This window comes from Eulemur rufifrons, chromosome 12 (genome assembly GCF_041146395.1).
Source record: "Eulemur rufifrons isolate Redbay chromosome 12, OSU_ERuf_1, whole genome shotgun sequence".
Taxonomy (NCBI): Eukaryota; Metazoa; Chordata; class Mammalia; order Primates; family Lemuridae; genus Eulemur; species Eulemur rufifrons.
Genome location: NC_090994.1, coordinates 26,321,728 through 26,338,028, shown reverse-complemented (window position 1 = coordinate 26,338,028; position 16,301 = coordinate 26,321,728). Strand labels below are relative to the sequence as shown.

The 16,301-nt window shown below is 41.7% G+C and overlaps 2 protein-coding genes across 3 annotated transcripts in view; one reads left to right on the top strand and one right to left on the bottom strand.

Moving 5' to 3' along the window:
• HOOK3 (hook microtubule tethering protein 3) overlaps positions 1 to 15,872 on the bottom strand; it is a 96,501-nt gene extending 80,629 nt beyond the window's left edge. The window contains exons 1-2 of the mRNA XM_069485030.1: positions 15,670 to 15,872; positions 6,562 to 6,647 (exon numbers count right to left, since the gene is read on the bottom strand). Of these exons, the coding sequence (XP_069341131.1) occupies positions 6,562 to 6,647; positions 15,670 to 15,726 (143 nt within the window). The 5' untranslated portion in view covers positions 15,727 to 15,872. The remainder of the gene's footprint in view (positions 1 to 6,561; positions 6,648 to 15,669) is intronic.
• A 371-nt stretch (positions 15,873 to 16,243) lies between these two features.
• Positions 16,244 to 16,301, top strand: part of RNF170 (ring finger protein 170) — a 35,155-nt gene continuing 35,097 nt past the window's right edge. The window contains exon 1 of one of the 2 annotated variants that reach the window (XM_069485314.1): positions 16,244 to 16,284. The gene's annotated coding sequence lies outside the window, so the exon portion shown is untranslated. The remainder of the gene's footprint in view (positions 16,285 to 16,301) is intronic. The other variant, XM_069485317.1, reaches the window with a different exon arrangement.

The window sequence follows — 16,301 nt, the reverse complement described above, 5'->3', positions numbered from 1 at the left end:
TAAATGTATATAGCTAAGTCAAAGAAGTCAATCGGAAAAAGGCTGCGTACTGCGTGATTCCAGCTATGTGACCGTTTGGAAAAGGCAAAACTATGGAGACAGGAAAAAGATCAGGGTTGCCAGGGGTGTTGGGGGAGGGATGAGTAGGCAGAGCACAGAGGAGATTTAGAGAAACCGCTCTGTGTTACACTGCAGTGGTAGATACATGACATGCATTTGTCAAAACCCAAAGAACGTGCAACAGCAAGAGCGAACCCTCGTGTACTCTATGGACTCTGGGTGACAATGTGTCGGCGTTGGTCCATTGGTTGTAACAAATGTATCGCTCTGGTGTGAGATGCTGACAGCAGACGGAGGCTGCATGTTCGGTGGGGCAGGGGTTATGTGGGAACTCACTGTATTTTCTGCTCAATTTTTTAAAACTTTTAAAAACTGTAAAATGGCAGCAAGTGCATTCACACTATCGTGCAGCCACTGCTACTGTTCCTCTCCAGAACTTTTTCATCGCCTCATACAGAAGCTCTTTTCCACACACTTTTCTGTGAGTATAAAATAGCTCTAAAAAACAAAGTCTATTAATTTTTAAGAAACTAAGTAGGGGACATGAACCTACACAGACAAAAAGAGAAGACCAGCAACAAAATTTTGAAAGTTGGAAACCGGATGAACAAATAGAAAATGAATAAAAGTATCAGACAGAAATTTAAAAAAATTATACAAACAATAAGCATATTCAGATCCATTCATATTTGATAAAATTACCACCTCAGACAAAACAAAAAGTGTTGATATTTCCAGTAACATTCTCACCGGGCACCCCCACTGCATTGGCTCTCTTCCTACCTCTGACCCCTCTGCTGGATGATGCTCTCACCAACAATAAGGTCAAAGTTCTTCCAGGCTCAGGTTACGTATTTCTTTCTTCTTACCTAATATTGTCCCCTCAGTGATCTAATGCAAACTGAGGGCTTCAACTAAGAGACACCCAGATAGATACCTACAGTCTGGACTCCGCTTCCGAACTCTAGACCTGCACCGTCAATTGCCAACTTGACATTCCCTCTAGATGTATCGATACCACTCAGATTCAATGTCCCCCAAACCAAACTCATGATCCATCCAGCACCCTCCACAGCCAATCATCTTTCAGTGTTCCCGTATCAGTGGTCTGCACCCTCTTCTGTGTATCTGCTTAAGTCAGAAACTAAAAAGTCAACTTTGACACTTCTCTTTTACTTACCACGCCCATACCAATCATCAAAATCTGCTGCTTTTATGTACCATTTTGAGTCCATCCACTTGTCTTCATCTCCTTCACCACTTCCTGGTCCAAGGTACCATCATCTCCCTTCGGAATTACCACAAACTCCTTTCCAACTAATCATCCCTCATCACCCTGATCTCTTCCAATTCATTTTATACCCGTAGCCAGAGTATTTTCGAAATGTCAATCGACTGTGTTAATCCTCATCTCCTACCTGCATGACCCCTCAATTGCTTCTCATGGCCCTTAGAAGGCAGACACAAGGCTCTGCACGGTCTGGGCCTTCCCCTCCTTACGTTGCACCACACTCCCCTTCTCTGCTGTGCCCGCTCCCAGCTGTCCCTTCAGCAGCAGTGTTCACCGCACCCCTCCACCCTGCAGCGCCTCTGCACACGCTCCGCCCTCTGCTAAGAACTCTCAGAGCCACCTTTCAGATTTCGCTTACATTTACAGGGTGTCCCAAAAGTCTCCATACAAAGGAAAAATTCTGTAAAATTTCATAATGAATATTTTGTAAATAAAGGTACGTTTAGCTACAATTTCCTATTTTCTTCATGTATGGCAACTTTTGGGACACCCTGTATTGACTCAGTTTACATGTTCACGATGTCCTAGACTAAGTTAAATATATCTGTTGTAAACTTTCATGACACTGTGTACTTCTTCTCGGAAGCATTTGTCAAAACAGCAATTTTGATCTTATGGTTAATTAAAATGTTTTTTTCCCCATGCTATAAATGCTGAGGGTGGACATCACGTCTGCCTGGCTCGTCCCCCTATCAGCAGTGCTGGACACAGAGCAGCCATTCAATAAATATCAAACTGACAAAGAAGTAATCAAATGTTGGTGAGGTTGGATATATTATACAACTACTTAAAACAGATATTATGCAACAATATGGATGAATGTCACAGACACTATATTGAATGGAAGAAGACAAACACAAAGGAGTATATACTGTATGATTCCATTTATAAGATGTTCAAGAACAGGCAAAACTAATGAATGGTGTAGAAGTCAGAATCATGGCTATCTTTGGCATGAGGCGTATTAATCAGGGGAGCCATCAGGTAACCAGAAATGTTCTATACCTCATTCTGGCTGGTGGTTACAAGGAGATACAGACACATAACACATATACACAAACGTATCACTTGTTTTTGGTATGCTTTTCTGTTTGTGATATATCTCAAAAACAGGAATAAGGAAAAAACGAAGGCATTCTGGGAGGGAAAAGATAGAAAACTAAGTATCGATAAGATATATGCCCACAAGACTTTGGTAAGTTAAAACAACCACTTTGCAGAATACAATGTATGTTACGATCTTTTTTTTTTTTCCACTTAATTATTGTCATTGGGAATAGACAAATTATAATTACGTGTATTTATGGGGTACAAAGCAACGTTATACATAACAAACACAAAGTGGACTGACTAAATCTAGCTAATTATTGTAACACGAATCACCTCAAATACTTATCCTTTTTCATGGTGAGAACATTTGAAATTTATTCTTTTTTTAAAAATCCATAATACATTATTATTAACTAGAGTCACCATGCCATCCAGTAAATCTCAAAAACCGTATTCCTCCTGTCTAATTGAAACTTTGTGCCCTCTGACCATCATCTCCCCATCCCCCACTTCCCCAAGCCTCAGTAACCACCATTCAACTCTCTGCTTCTCAGTTCAGTTGTTTTAGATTCCACAAACAAGCAAGATGGCATCTGTCTTTCCGTGTCTGGCTTATTTCACTTGGCATCATGTGCCCCAGGTTCACCTATGTTGTTACAAATGACAGAATTTCCTTCTTTCTAAAAGCTAAATTGTACTCCATTGTGTATCCATCCACCTGTTAATAGACACTTATGTTGATTCCATAACTTGGCTTTCTTAATAATGTTGCAGTGACCATGGGCGTGCAGACATCACTTCAATACACCAACTTCAAGTCCTTTGGCTAGATACACAGAAGTAGAATCGCTGAATTGTATGGCAATTCAATTTCTAGTGTTTTGTACAGTTCTCCGTAACAGCTATACTAATTTACACTCCCACCAACAGTGTACAGGGGGTTCCCTTTGCTCCACATCTTGCCAATACTCATCTTTCATCTTTTTGATAATAGCCATTTTAACAGGCGTGAGGTGATAGCTCACTGTGGTTTTAATTTGCATTGCCCTGGTGATGACTGATGTTGAGCATTTTCTCATATACCTGTTGGCCATCTGCATGTCTTCTTTTGAGAAATATCTATTCAGGTCCTTTGTGCATTTTTAATCAAGTTATTTGTTCTCTTGCTATTCAGTTGTTTGAGTTCCTTCTATATTTTGGATATTAACCCCTCATCTAATGTATGTCTTACAAATAGTTTGTCTCTTCACTCTATTGATTGTTTCCTTGCTTCCTATGCCATGCAGAAGCTTTTTAATTTGATGTAATACCATTTGTGTACCTAAGCTTTTGTTGCTTGTGCTTTGGGGATCAAATTAAAAAAATTGGCCAGGTGCGGTGGCTCATGCCTATAATCCTAGCACTCTGGGAAGCCAAGGTGGGAGGATTACTTGAGGTCAGGAGTTCAAGACCAGCCTGAGCAAGAGCGAGACTCCGTCTCTACTAAAAAAATAGAAAGAAATTAGCTGGACAACTAAAAATATATATATAAAAAATTAGCAGAGCATGGTGACTCATGCCTGTAGTCCCAGCTACTTGGGAGGCTGAGGCAGAAGGACTGCTTGAGCCCAGGAGTTTGAGGTTGCTGTGAGCTAGGCTGACGCCACGGCACTCTAGCCTGGGCAACAGAGTGAGACTCTGTCTCCAAAAAAAAAAATCATTGCCCAGAACAATGTCAAGAAACTTCTCCCCTACGTCTTCTTCTAGTAGTTTTACAATTTCAGGTGGTATGTTTCAGTCTTGAATCTATTTTGAGTTGATTTCTGTATATGGTAAGAGGTAAGGGTCTACTTTCATTCTTCTGCATGTGGATAACCTTTTCCCAACACCCTTTACTGAAGGACTGTCCTTTTCCCATTTTGTGTTTTTGGCATCTTTGTGAAAAATCAACTGACTTTAGAAGCATGGGTACATTTCTGGGTTCTCTATTCTGTTGGATTAGTTGAAATGGCTACTTTTATGCCAGTACTGTGTCATTTGAATTATCACAGCTTTGCAATATAGTTTAAAATCAGGTAGTACGGTTTGTTCTTTTTGCTCATGGCTGCTTTGCTATTTGGGGTCTTTTTGTGGTTCCATTTTCAAATTGCTTTTTGTTTGTATGAAAAATATCAAGGGAATTTTGATAGGGATTGCACTGAATTTGTAAATTGCTTTGGGTAGTGTGGACATTTTAACAGTATTCTTCCAATCCATGAACACAGAATAGCTTTCCATTTATTTGTGACTTCTTCAATTTCTTTCATCAGTGTTTTATAGTTTTCAATGTACGGATCTTTCCCCACCTTGGTTAAATTTCTTCCTAAATATTTTAATTTTTTTGGTAGCTATTGTAAATGGGATTGTTTTCTTGATTTCTTTTTCAGATAGTTCACTGATAGTGTATAAAAATGCTACTGATTTTTGTATGTTGATTTTGCATCCTACAACTTTACTATACTCATATATTAGTTCTAACAGTTTTTGGTGGAGTCTTTATGGTTTTTTATTAATATGTATAATTTCATGTTGTCAGGAAACAGTGACAATTTCACTTCTTCCTTTCCAATTTGTATGTCTTTTATTTTTTTCTTGCCTCACTGCTCTGGCAAGGACTTCTAGTACTATGCCGAATAGAAGTGGTGAGTGTGAGCATCCTTGTCATGTTCCTGAGATCTTGTTTTGATAAACCAATAAACATATACATTCTTTCTTCTGGTTTCTGCAAATGATAGAAATCCTACTCAAATTAGCTTAAGCAAAAAATTCACTTATGACACATACCTGGAAAGTTCACTTAGCTAGGCCCACATGCCCAAAAATAATTTTTATTAGGAACTTCAAAGAAACTCTCTAGAGTGGGAAAAGCTAAAATTTATTAGGGTACCATTCATGTGACCATGAAAATTATAAGATCACTATTCTCAGAGTGCTAGACCCAGGGCAGGCCACGTTTCCAATGAGCCTTCCTGAGTGCCATCAAAAAACCTGTATGCCTCTATGTCTAGAGAAATGTGCCATGCATTTTAAGTTATAGAAGAAAGTGAAAACAACTATAGTTTCCAAACACTGAGTTCCCATTTCTAAAAGCAAACAGACAGATTCTCTGAAATGGAAGTATCTGAGCTACTTCTCAGATGGACAACTCTATGTAACTAACTACAAAGTAACACCAAGAATTCATTTAACAATGATACTGACTCTCAAAAGAACTGCAAGACATCCCAGGTAGTCATACATAAACCTTTTAGTGTTATCAGGCTGACAAGTGCTCAGGACTTCAAAATATAAGAGTATCCCCAAATCACACCAAACCCAATGACTTCTTAAATTCATATATAATAATTTATTTAAAAAAATTTCTAGGTCAAAAGTTTATAGTCATATAATAGCAACTTCACAACTATTAGTTTTCAAAGTATTTAGAAAGAAAGAATCAGGTATGTTTTACATATCCCAAACATTGCTTTAGTTATTCAACAAACATGAACACCCACAATGTTGATTGAACCATGAGAAATCGCTGATATTTGACCATTCTGACCTGTAAGGAAAAGCAATTTCATATGGTTCAGCCAAAAACTAGGCATTTTCCTAGTTGCTAGGATACAACAGTGAGCAAAACAAATTCCATGGCTCCACGGGAGCTTAAATTCTGTGTATGTATCTGGGGTGGCAGGGAGGCAGCTAAATGAACAACCAAATATACAGTGCATCAGATGGTGTTACATCCTTAGGAGAAGAACACAAAAGGTTAAGGGGGATAAAGGGTAGGGAGTGGTTGTTGCTATTTTATTTGGGTGGTCAGGGAAGGCCTCACTGATAAGATGACATTTGGGAAAAATTCTAAAGAAAGCCTCTTAGATTCTCCTACAATGGCAAAATCTGACCACTAACATGAAAATTTCTGCCAAGAACAAATAATTCTATTAAAACCATTGGAGTACAGTAAAAATTACAGCTTCAATTAAACTTGTAACCAGCGTATACCTAACAAGTAAGTGTCATTGAAATTATCACTGCTGCTCACAGTGCTTATTCTACATGCAAGTTTCATGTAAGCACTTTCTTTAATCCACGTTTTCAATCTAATAAATATCCACATCTAAGAACATACATAAAAATCAGTAATTCATTCTTACATCTTTTGAAGAACCTGGGCCATCACAACCCCATTCGTTAAATCTTCCACAGTCTGGCATGGTGCGTCCACATTAAATGTCTGGATCTGAAGGAAAAAAAAGGGAGGAGGGGGAGAGATTCTATGGTTACCCATACAGAAGATTTCTTAGGCTTCTTTTTGTGATTATCTCATCTTGGGGGCTGGAATTAATTTTTAAAAGGAAAACAGCTGGAAACTTTTTCCCATATGGGAAATTTCCTGCAGATTATTATTGTAATTTTCCCCCACTGGTAAAAGAGAAATTGTGGTGGACACTGAGAGACCTCCAGCATCAATTCTGCTCCCAGATGACCAATCTGGAAAATCATGGTGCCTTCTTCCCATCTACCAGTGACTAACTGAGGGACACACAGGGCAAAGACAATTTGAACCAAGGAGATACTTCTGGGGAAGAAAAGTCAACCTTCTCTTAATGTGAATAATACTGCTGCCTCTATTTACTGCATCATCCTGTGAGTACCAAGGGAATCAGTCATAATGCAGTGAAAGGCAAAGAGGGACAGAAAGAACTGAGTCCTTAAGGTAAAAACTGAACCACTGAATTAAAATATCTTGACTCCTCTATTATGTGAAGTATATGTCCTTTTTTTTTTTTTTGAGACAGAGTCTCACACTGTAGCCCAGGCTAGAGTGCCGTGGCGTCAGCCTAGCTCACAGCAACCTCAAACTCCTGGGCTCAAGCGATCCTTCTGCCTCAGCCTCCCGAGTAGCTGGGACTACAGGCATGCGCCACCATGCCCGGCTAATTTTTTATATATATTTTTAGTTGTCCAGCTAATTTCTTTCTATTTTTTTAGTAGAGATGGGGTCTCACTCTTGCCTAGGCGGGTCTCGAACTCCTGAGCTTAAACAATCTGCCCACCTTGGCCTCCCAGAGTGCTAGGATTACAGGTGTGAGCCACCTCTCCAGTCCAAAGTATATGTCTTTATCGTTTAAGCCTGGCTAGATTTGAGGTTTCTCTAACTCACACCCAAAATATCTCTATACAGACGCAGAAGTCACACTTACTATGGTTAGGTTAGATATTCAATTTATTTTGATTTCAAATATATTCTGAATTAGAACTTTGTACCTGTCAACATGATAAGGCCAAGAAATGCTGTACTTTTCCTAATAGTAGAAATTATTTCTACAAGAAAATGTGGCGGAGTCAACAATGCTTATGCCCAGGAGTGCACGCAGGATTTAGAAGGAAATAAATCACTGAGAATAGACAGACATAGGCCATTCTTTCCTGGAATGTATAGCTTAGCAAAATAAACAGTCTAACAGGAAGCATAAACAGCAAGCACAAAGACTAGAAGTGAGAGCAGGATGCAATCAAGGAATGAACAACAGCTTGGTAGGGATTGAGGGGTGGGTAAGAACTGGAGGCACAGATGGAATGGGGAAAAGTAAAACCAAAAGATAGGGCTAAGGAGGGAAGCAGCACCTTATGCACACATTAGGACTTTATCCCAAGAGTAAAGTAAGCACAGGATTTGAAGCTCGAGGTGAGGCCACGAGATGCGAGTTCTATAAAGATCACACTGGCGTCGGTAAGAAAGGACTGGCGGGAACCAGGCAGGAGAGCTACCTGAGTAGCTTTACACATTAACACACAGGAGGCTAACTAGGCAGTGACAATGGGAGCCCTGGGAATGACACTCAGGCGGCCATGTGTCTGTACATATATTTTTATTTATTGGGTTTGGAAAGAAGTAAAATCGCTGGCTCAAAGTGTATGCACATTTTAAGGTTTCTGATCAAATTGCTAAACTGTCCTTAATAAATGCTGTAACAGGCCGGGCGCGGTGGCTCACGCCTGTAATCCTAGCACTCTGGGAGGCCGAGGCGGGTGGATCGCTCAAGGTCAGGAGTTCGAGACCAGCCTGAGCGAGACCCCGTCTCTACTAAAAATAGAAAGACATTATATGGACAACTAAAAATCTATATAGAAAAAATTAGCCGGGCATGGTGGCGCATGCCTGTAGTCCCAGCTACTCGGGAGGCTGAGGCAGTAGGATCGCTTAAGCCGAGGAGTCTGAGGTTGCTGTGAGCTAAGCTGACGCCACGGCACTCACTCTAGCCTGGGCAACAAAGTGAGACTCTGTCTCAACAAAAAAAAAAAAAAAAAAAAAAAAATAAATGCTGTAACAATTTACTCTCTTACTAACAGTGAGTGAGTGTCCACTTCTCTGCACCACATCATCTATCAAACATTAAAAACAAAAACAAACTATGAACAGCACAGTCAGGAGCTTTACATTTTACGTAGAGGAGTCTTACGGGCAGAGATAGTTGTGGTGGCAGAGGCCAAGGGAATTATTACAAGATCCCCAGAGCAAGGAGTTTTTACTTAGGGTCCTTCCAAGCCACCCCCTGACACTAACCTGATACTTGCTACAGGTTCAATAAATGATTAGTAAACAAATAAATGGAACAAATAAACTCCGTACCACCTCCAGCTGCCTCCTCACTGGTGATGTGGTAATAATTTTAAAAGAAATAAGAACCTGCTTTCATTTGACAGTTGCAAAGTTAATGGACCCATTTTCAAAACAAAAAGAAAAGACAAAGAAAAAACCATCTCTTTCCTGTAGGTTTGCTTAGAAGGAAAGACAGGGAGCATGAGGGCCCTGTCTCATTTTTCTCTCTGCCACCGACCTGAGCACAATGCTTGAGACAGAACAAGTCTTCAGCAAACGTTGCTTTGAATGAAATGAACTTTGATCCCTAGTTTACTCCCAATCTGCTGTGTAGCCTTGGAATTGTCACTTCCATCTTTCTAAATGTCAGGAACGGAGGGGTGTGTCGCTTAAGGAATGAACGAGAAAACGAACACACATCGGGTATTTTGAGAATCTAGAGCAGTGGTCCCCACACCTGGATGTGTATAAGAATCATCTGGGAAGTTTTCATCTTGAAAATGCACCTTTCTTGGCTCCCTTGACTGAATCAGAATCTGTGTGCGTGTGTGTAGAAAGCTTGGAATCTATTTTTAACAAACTCATCAAGTAACTCTTACGCAGCTGGGCACCGGTTTGGCATTGGAACCCTCGGATCTAAGCACTTGCAAGCGGAAGGGATGCAAGATCAGAAAACTGCCTCTGCCCAACCAGAAGAAACAATTCAGTAAAGCAAGTCATTCAAAAAATACAAGTAATCTCAATTAAGACTTCATCTGTTTTTCTCTTGGGACTTACAGAAAGCTAAATTTTCATTTTATTTTTAAAATGAGGCTTTATTCAACCATTTTCTCTGTAGTAGCCCTTGAGATACGTAATTGCTCATGAGCACTAGAGATGTCGACCTCCTTATGAGAGTGAAGTCGATCCCAAAGGAAACATCCCTACAGAGTTTCTTTTTGGGGTGACGACAATGTTCTCGGAATTAGACAGTGGCGATGACTGTACAACCCTGTGATCACATTAAAAACCAATGAACTGTATATTTTAAAAGGATGAATTGTTTAGTATGTGAATTATATCTCAATTGTTAAAAATCTATCTATCACCTACCAGTTTTCTGAGCTAACATCTATGGCGCACTTCAGGATGTAGTACAGTAAAATTGAAAGATATCTGCACCTGACTGTATTAAGGCAAGAAATTCTACCCAAAGGGCCATCATCTTCCTTTTAATTCCAAGAAGCTCTATAATGCCACCCAACCTCCACCTCACCCTCCCTCACAAAAGCATGAGAGGAGTAAAGCGTGAGATCACCTAGAATTGCTCTAGAGCAGTGGTTCATAACCAGGGGTGATTCTGCTCCCTAGGAGACAATCTTGGTGTAACAACTAGGTGAGCGCTACTGGCATCTACTGGGTAGAGGCAAGGAATGCTACTATTAAACATAATACACATAGCGTTGCCCACGACAAAAATTATCCAGCTCAAAATGTCAAATGACGGTAAGGTTTAAAAACCCTGCTCTAGAGCATTTGCTCCTCAAAATGTGGTCCCCGGGTCACCTGGAAACCTAGAAATGCAAAACCTCAGGCCTCAGCCCAGATCTACAGAATTAGAAACTCTGAGCGTGGGGCCCGGCAATCAGTGTTTTAGCAAGCCGTCTAGATGATGCTGATCAATACTAAGGCAGGAAAGACTCTCAGAATTGACAAAGTCAGTAAAGGCTCAGGTTAAAAAATCAATGTACACAAATCAGTAGCATTGTTATGTACTAATAACAGTCAAGCTGAGTGTCAAATCAAGAACTCAATACCAGTTACAATAGCTACAAAGAAAATAAAATACCTAGGAATATACTTAACCAAGGAGGTGAAAAATCTCTATAAGGAGAACTACATAACACTGAGGAAAGACATCATAAAAGAAATAAACAAATGGAAAAACATCCCATGCTCATGGATTGGAAGAATCAACATTGTCAAAATGTCCACACTGCCCAAGGTGACTTATAGATTCAATGCAATTCCCATCAAAATACCAACATCACTTTTCACAGATCTAGAAAATAGCCAAAGCAATCCTAAGCAAAAAGAACAAATCTCAAGGCATCACATTACCTGACTTAAAATTATACTCCAAGGCTACAGTAACCCAAACAGCATAGTACTGGTAAAAAGGTACAAACATAGAGCAATGGAATAGAGAACCCAGAAATAAAGCCATATAGCTACAACCAACTGGTTTTTGACAAAGCAGACAAAAACATACACTTGGGAAAGTACACCCTATTCAATAAATGGTGCTGGGAAAACTGGATAGCCACATGCAGAAGAATGAAACTGGATCCCTATCTCTTACCATACACAAAAATTAACTCAAGATGGATTAAAGACTTAAATGTAAGATCTGAAACCATAAAAATTCTAGAAGAAAATGTAGGAAAATCTCTCCTGGACATTCGCCTAGGCAAAGAATTGATGATTAAGACCCCAAAAGCAAAATATAAAAATAACAAAAATAAATACATGGAACTTAATTAAACTATAAAGTTTCTGCACAGCAAAGGAAATAATCAACACAGTAAACAGACAATCTACAGAATGGGAGAAAATATTCACACACTAAACATCTGACAAAGGACTAATATCCAAAATCTATAATACAAAGAACTCAAACAAAACAGCAAGAAAAAAACAACCCTATCAAAAAGTGGGCAAAAGACATGAACAGATTTTTTTTCAAAAGAAGATAGACAAATGGCCAACAAACATATGAAAAAATGCTCAACATCACTAATCATCAAGGAAATGCAAATTAAAAACACAATCAGATACTGCTTTACTACCCTTGTCAGAATGGCATGAAAAAGGCAAAAAACAATAGACACTGACATGTATGTGGTGATAAGAGAACACTTATACACTAAGAACTAAGAAGGGGGAGGGTGGGGAGGGGTTGAAGGATAAAAAATCTACCTATCAGGCACAGTGTACACTATTCTGGTGATGGGTACACTGAAGGCCTTGACTTCAGCATTATACAATTCATCCATGTAACAAAAAACACTGTACCCCCTAAATCTACAGAAACATTTAAAAAAATTTTTTAAAAACGCTAAAGCACGAGAACCACTGCTGTAGTTAGCAAACTTAATGCTAAATGTGAATGCAATCAAGAAGCAGAGGTGAAGTTACTTGACCAAAGTTAGTATGAAACAAAATCAGGATTTGAATCCAGGTGGTCTAATGTCAGAACCTGTCCTCTATTTTTAAAAAATGTGCTTTAACTTTTGTATACAAGTCATTTCTTTATTCTTCCATCACAGGACAAAAATTGCTGGCAGAATGGAGTTAGACAGAGGGGGAAACACCATCAAAATAATTATACCTTTCTTAATTCTATACACTAGAAGGTATTTTATAGGCTGCCAAGTAAGTAATATGGAAATAACAAGGATACGTTCATGTTGCTGGGTTTCCCAGAAGTGTACTGATCATCATATAGTGACGATTCTTTCTCCACTTAGCTTCTTGTCATTACCTGGTAACATTCTAGATTCTTTCTTTTCAGTCTCTAAAACCTGGGAAAGTGCATTCTTTTCATTGAGATTCATGTACAGTTCAAAAAATTAGGCTTGACAGGTATAATAGGCAGGGCAGACTTTGACTCAGAGGGTGGGGAGAGGAGGCACAGTGGGAACTTTCAAGCACATCCAGCTGAACTTGCTTGCTGCACACACTTTGATTTGGGATTTAAGCTTAAAATATTTTCCATTGACAGAATGATACATGGTCTTTCTATAAGTATTCCTCTTTCAACAAAAACTTGGAACATGATTCTTGGGCTAGTAGGCTCTCTGATACAATGGCAATTTATCAAGCATTTGAGGTAACGAGATGTTCCACAGAATTGAGGTCTGCATAGGTGACTAAGAGTCCTATCTCTTTAAGCGCCTGAGCTTGTATTTTAACCATTTCTAGTGGAAGAATTTCTAAAATGGATTATATACATCTCTCCTATCTGAGACTAAATGCTATGTAGGGAAAATGAACTTTTATTTGATACTCAGAACTATAATTATGATCTTCAATAATTGAACATGGAGGCTCTAAAAGTACATCAAGCTGCCAGACCAAAGACTAAATCACCCAGACTGACCTTCCAGCTCTTGGTCTCCTGTCACTGACAGCTGTTTGTATTTTGCTGAGTGTTGCAGTCACCTTCTGGCCTACCATGTGCAAAAAAACCCCACAAACCCACCTGACTAGAAGTTTATACAAAATAGAGAAAATTATTCTAAACGGGAGTCTTTATGTTAGAATTTATTGTGTACACTTTCACTTATACTTGGTTTTGAAATAGTGTTCAGCATTTGAAATAGTGTTCACTATTTTGAAATAGTGTCCTGGCTTCCAGATAGGAGGGGTGCTACTAGACTAAATGTACATGTTTAGCTACCTCAAATGTCGTTCATGTAAACATTTATTCTGCTTTTTATGATAACTAAAACAAATCCAGCATTTAATCTCAATTTTATTTGGAAACATTTCAATATACGTTTAAAAATGTTTCCAAATCTTAGAACTGTATTATCTTTGTGTGGACACTGCCCTCCAGTTTTGTCGTTGATAATCTCTAATCTTATCCTCTCCAGAAATTTTCCTTGATGTTTCCCAGGACATTTCAAAAAGCCTATTCTACAATACCATATTTCTTGACCTCTCCCTGAAGCTGGTAACATGGTTTATCCATTTTCTTGATATTTTATCAGATTCTACGTAAATTCTCTCATATTGTCTGGTTCTGTTAGTGTCCCTTCAAACTTCCCTTTATGACTTTTCCTCTATATTTTTATCAGCATTTCTCACTCAAATAACTGCACTACCATATTTTTGTGAATACCCTTCAAATACAGATTGTTGCCTAGTTTAGGATTTTTTTTACTTTATGATGATGCCAAAGACATATACAACACATTCAGTAGAAGCTGTACTTTGAGTACCCATACAAACATTCTGTTGTTCACTTTCAGTAGTCAATAAATTGCATGATATATTCAACACTTTATTATAAAATAGGTTTGTGTTTGATGATCTTGCCCAAATGTAGGCTAATGTTGGTGTTCCAAGCATGTTTAAGGTAGGGTAGGCTGAGCTATGATACTCGGTAGATTAGGTGTATTAAATGCCTTTTTAACTCATGATATTTTCAATTTACACTGGGTTATCTGGCTGTAATCCCATTGTAAGTGGAGAAGCATTTATACACCTCTGTTTTTCCATGGCTTTTTCCCCCTAGATTTTAAACAGTGCACTCTCACTTCAGATTAAATTAGCTTCCTCATTTTTGCCTTTTTCCCCCCCAACATTGAGGAAGACACTACTTGTTACAGACTCAAAAACTGAAACCTGAAGCTCCTCAGCCTTCTGTTTACAACCTCTGCCAAATCTATTCCTTCCACAGCATCAAAGAATGTAGTAATTCTTTCCTTTATCTCTCCCCTGCCTTGTCAAGCTGTGGCCACATTATGCAATTTGTCAGTTTTCCTCTCTTCTAAAATACACCAGTGAAACTCATCTCCTTGCCCAAAGGTAGAAACCAACAGAGTTGTAAACTGTATGTTAACTCTACAGCATTGCTAATAATCTCAAACCCCCAAAATGGTCTAATATAAAACTTACTGAATACATTAAGCTCTACCCTTGTATATATTGCTTCAGAGGACATAATTTGATTCGTGATGTGACATAGCCGAATTATAAAATCCTCAGACTCTATTTTTACTACATTTGTTAGAACCAACCTAAGGCAATGCTTCTCAGCAACGTGTTCCCGCGCGACAGCGAAGTCTGTAATCCAGGGATCTGAACTTGTAAGCCAGGGCACCCCTGAGCAGAATTTCGTTGACATACGGGTAAGCACGGGGTTACTGTCCCGTTCTAGAAGAGGATGCTAAAGTCACGACTGTCGACATTAGAAATGAACACGCATTTACTTCAAAATGTCTTTGAGTTCCATTACTGATTCCCAGACACCTTCCAGATTTACTTAGACGTTCACCCTTGACGCCTTTTGTAAGTAGCTTCACATCGCTTACTTTCTGGTCGCCAAAATGCGTCTCGCATTTATATACCCTGTCCCTGGGTGCCTGTTCCTATTTTCCTACCCTCCCTTAAAGCACCTTTCTTTTCCAGCGGGCAGGGCTCATCCCGGCGAGCGTGACAACAAAGGCGAGAGGCCGCAGCCGGTCCCGAGCGCCTCTGCCGGCGTCGCCGGGCGCGGGGACAGCCAGGGCTCCGGTGTCCCTGGAGCTGAGCGGAGCGCCAGCGTCTCAGCAGCCGCGGACAGCCCTGCTTACGGCGTCGCCCGCACCCCGTCATTAGCCTCCGCCGGGCCGGGCCCCCCGCGGAGCAGCCAACGCCTCGAGCCCCGCAAGTTTCTCTCGGACCCCGGGCCGAGCCTGCTCCCCGCGCTCCGCCGCCTCCCGCCGACCCCGGCCCGGCCGCGGGTGTAGACGCGGCCCGCACCGACGAGCCCGGCTTCACCCGCCCCAGGCCCCGGATGTGACGGCACCGTCGTCCCCGGCGCTCGCCCCCCGGGACGAGCGTGGGGGGATCCCGGAAAGGCGGCCTGGGGAGGGCGTCCTCCCGGCGCCGCCAGCCAGCCACCACGTACCCAAGTGAGGAGGCTCTCGCACAGCTCCACCCGCTCCACCGACTCCACGCTGAACATCGTCCCCGCTGGGGCTTGGCGGCGCCGCCCGCACCAGACGCCGCCGCTCGGCCTGCGCTTGCTCGGAGGGCCCGCGCGGCAGACTCGGCCTCCGGCCCACCTGCTTCTCGGCCCGGCTGCCGACTGTCGCCCCGGTGCTGGCAGCGGTTCCCACGGCGTCACCCCGGTGCCCCTCCTTCTGCTCCCGCTCGGGGCCGCGCGCCCGCCGCGCGCGCCCCGGCCACGCCCGCCGCTCCGCGTCCCCGCCCCGTGCGGCCCGCAGGCTCCTCCCAGGAGCGGCCAGGGCGGGCGGACGCGCCAATGCGCACGACCGCGCGCCGCCGCCGCGCGCGCCGCCGCCGCCGCCGCCGCCCGCTGCGTGTCGCGGCGCGCGCGCGCCCGGGCCTGGCGGCGTGTCCTCTCCGGCCGTCCGCACGCGCCTCGCGGAAGCCCGGCAGTGCGCGTGCGCCGGCGCCCGCTCTCCAAGTTAGAAAAGACACAGCTAGTGGTTGCCCGGGAGGGGTGGCGGGAGCAGTCCCCGGAAACAATCCCTGTCCTCGGTCTCCGGGCACTGGCGAGGTACGCGCCCCTCCCCC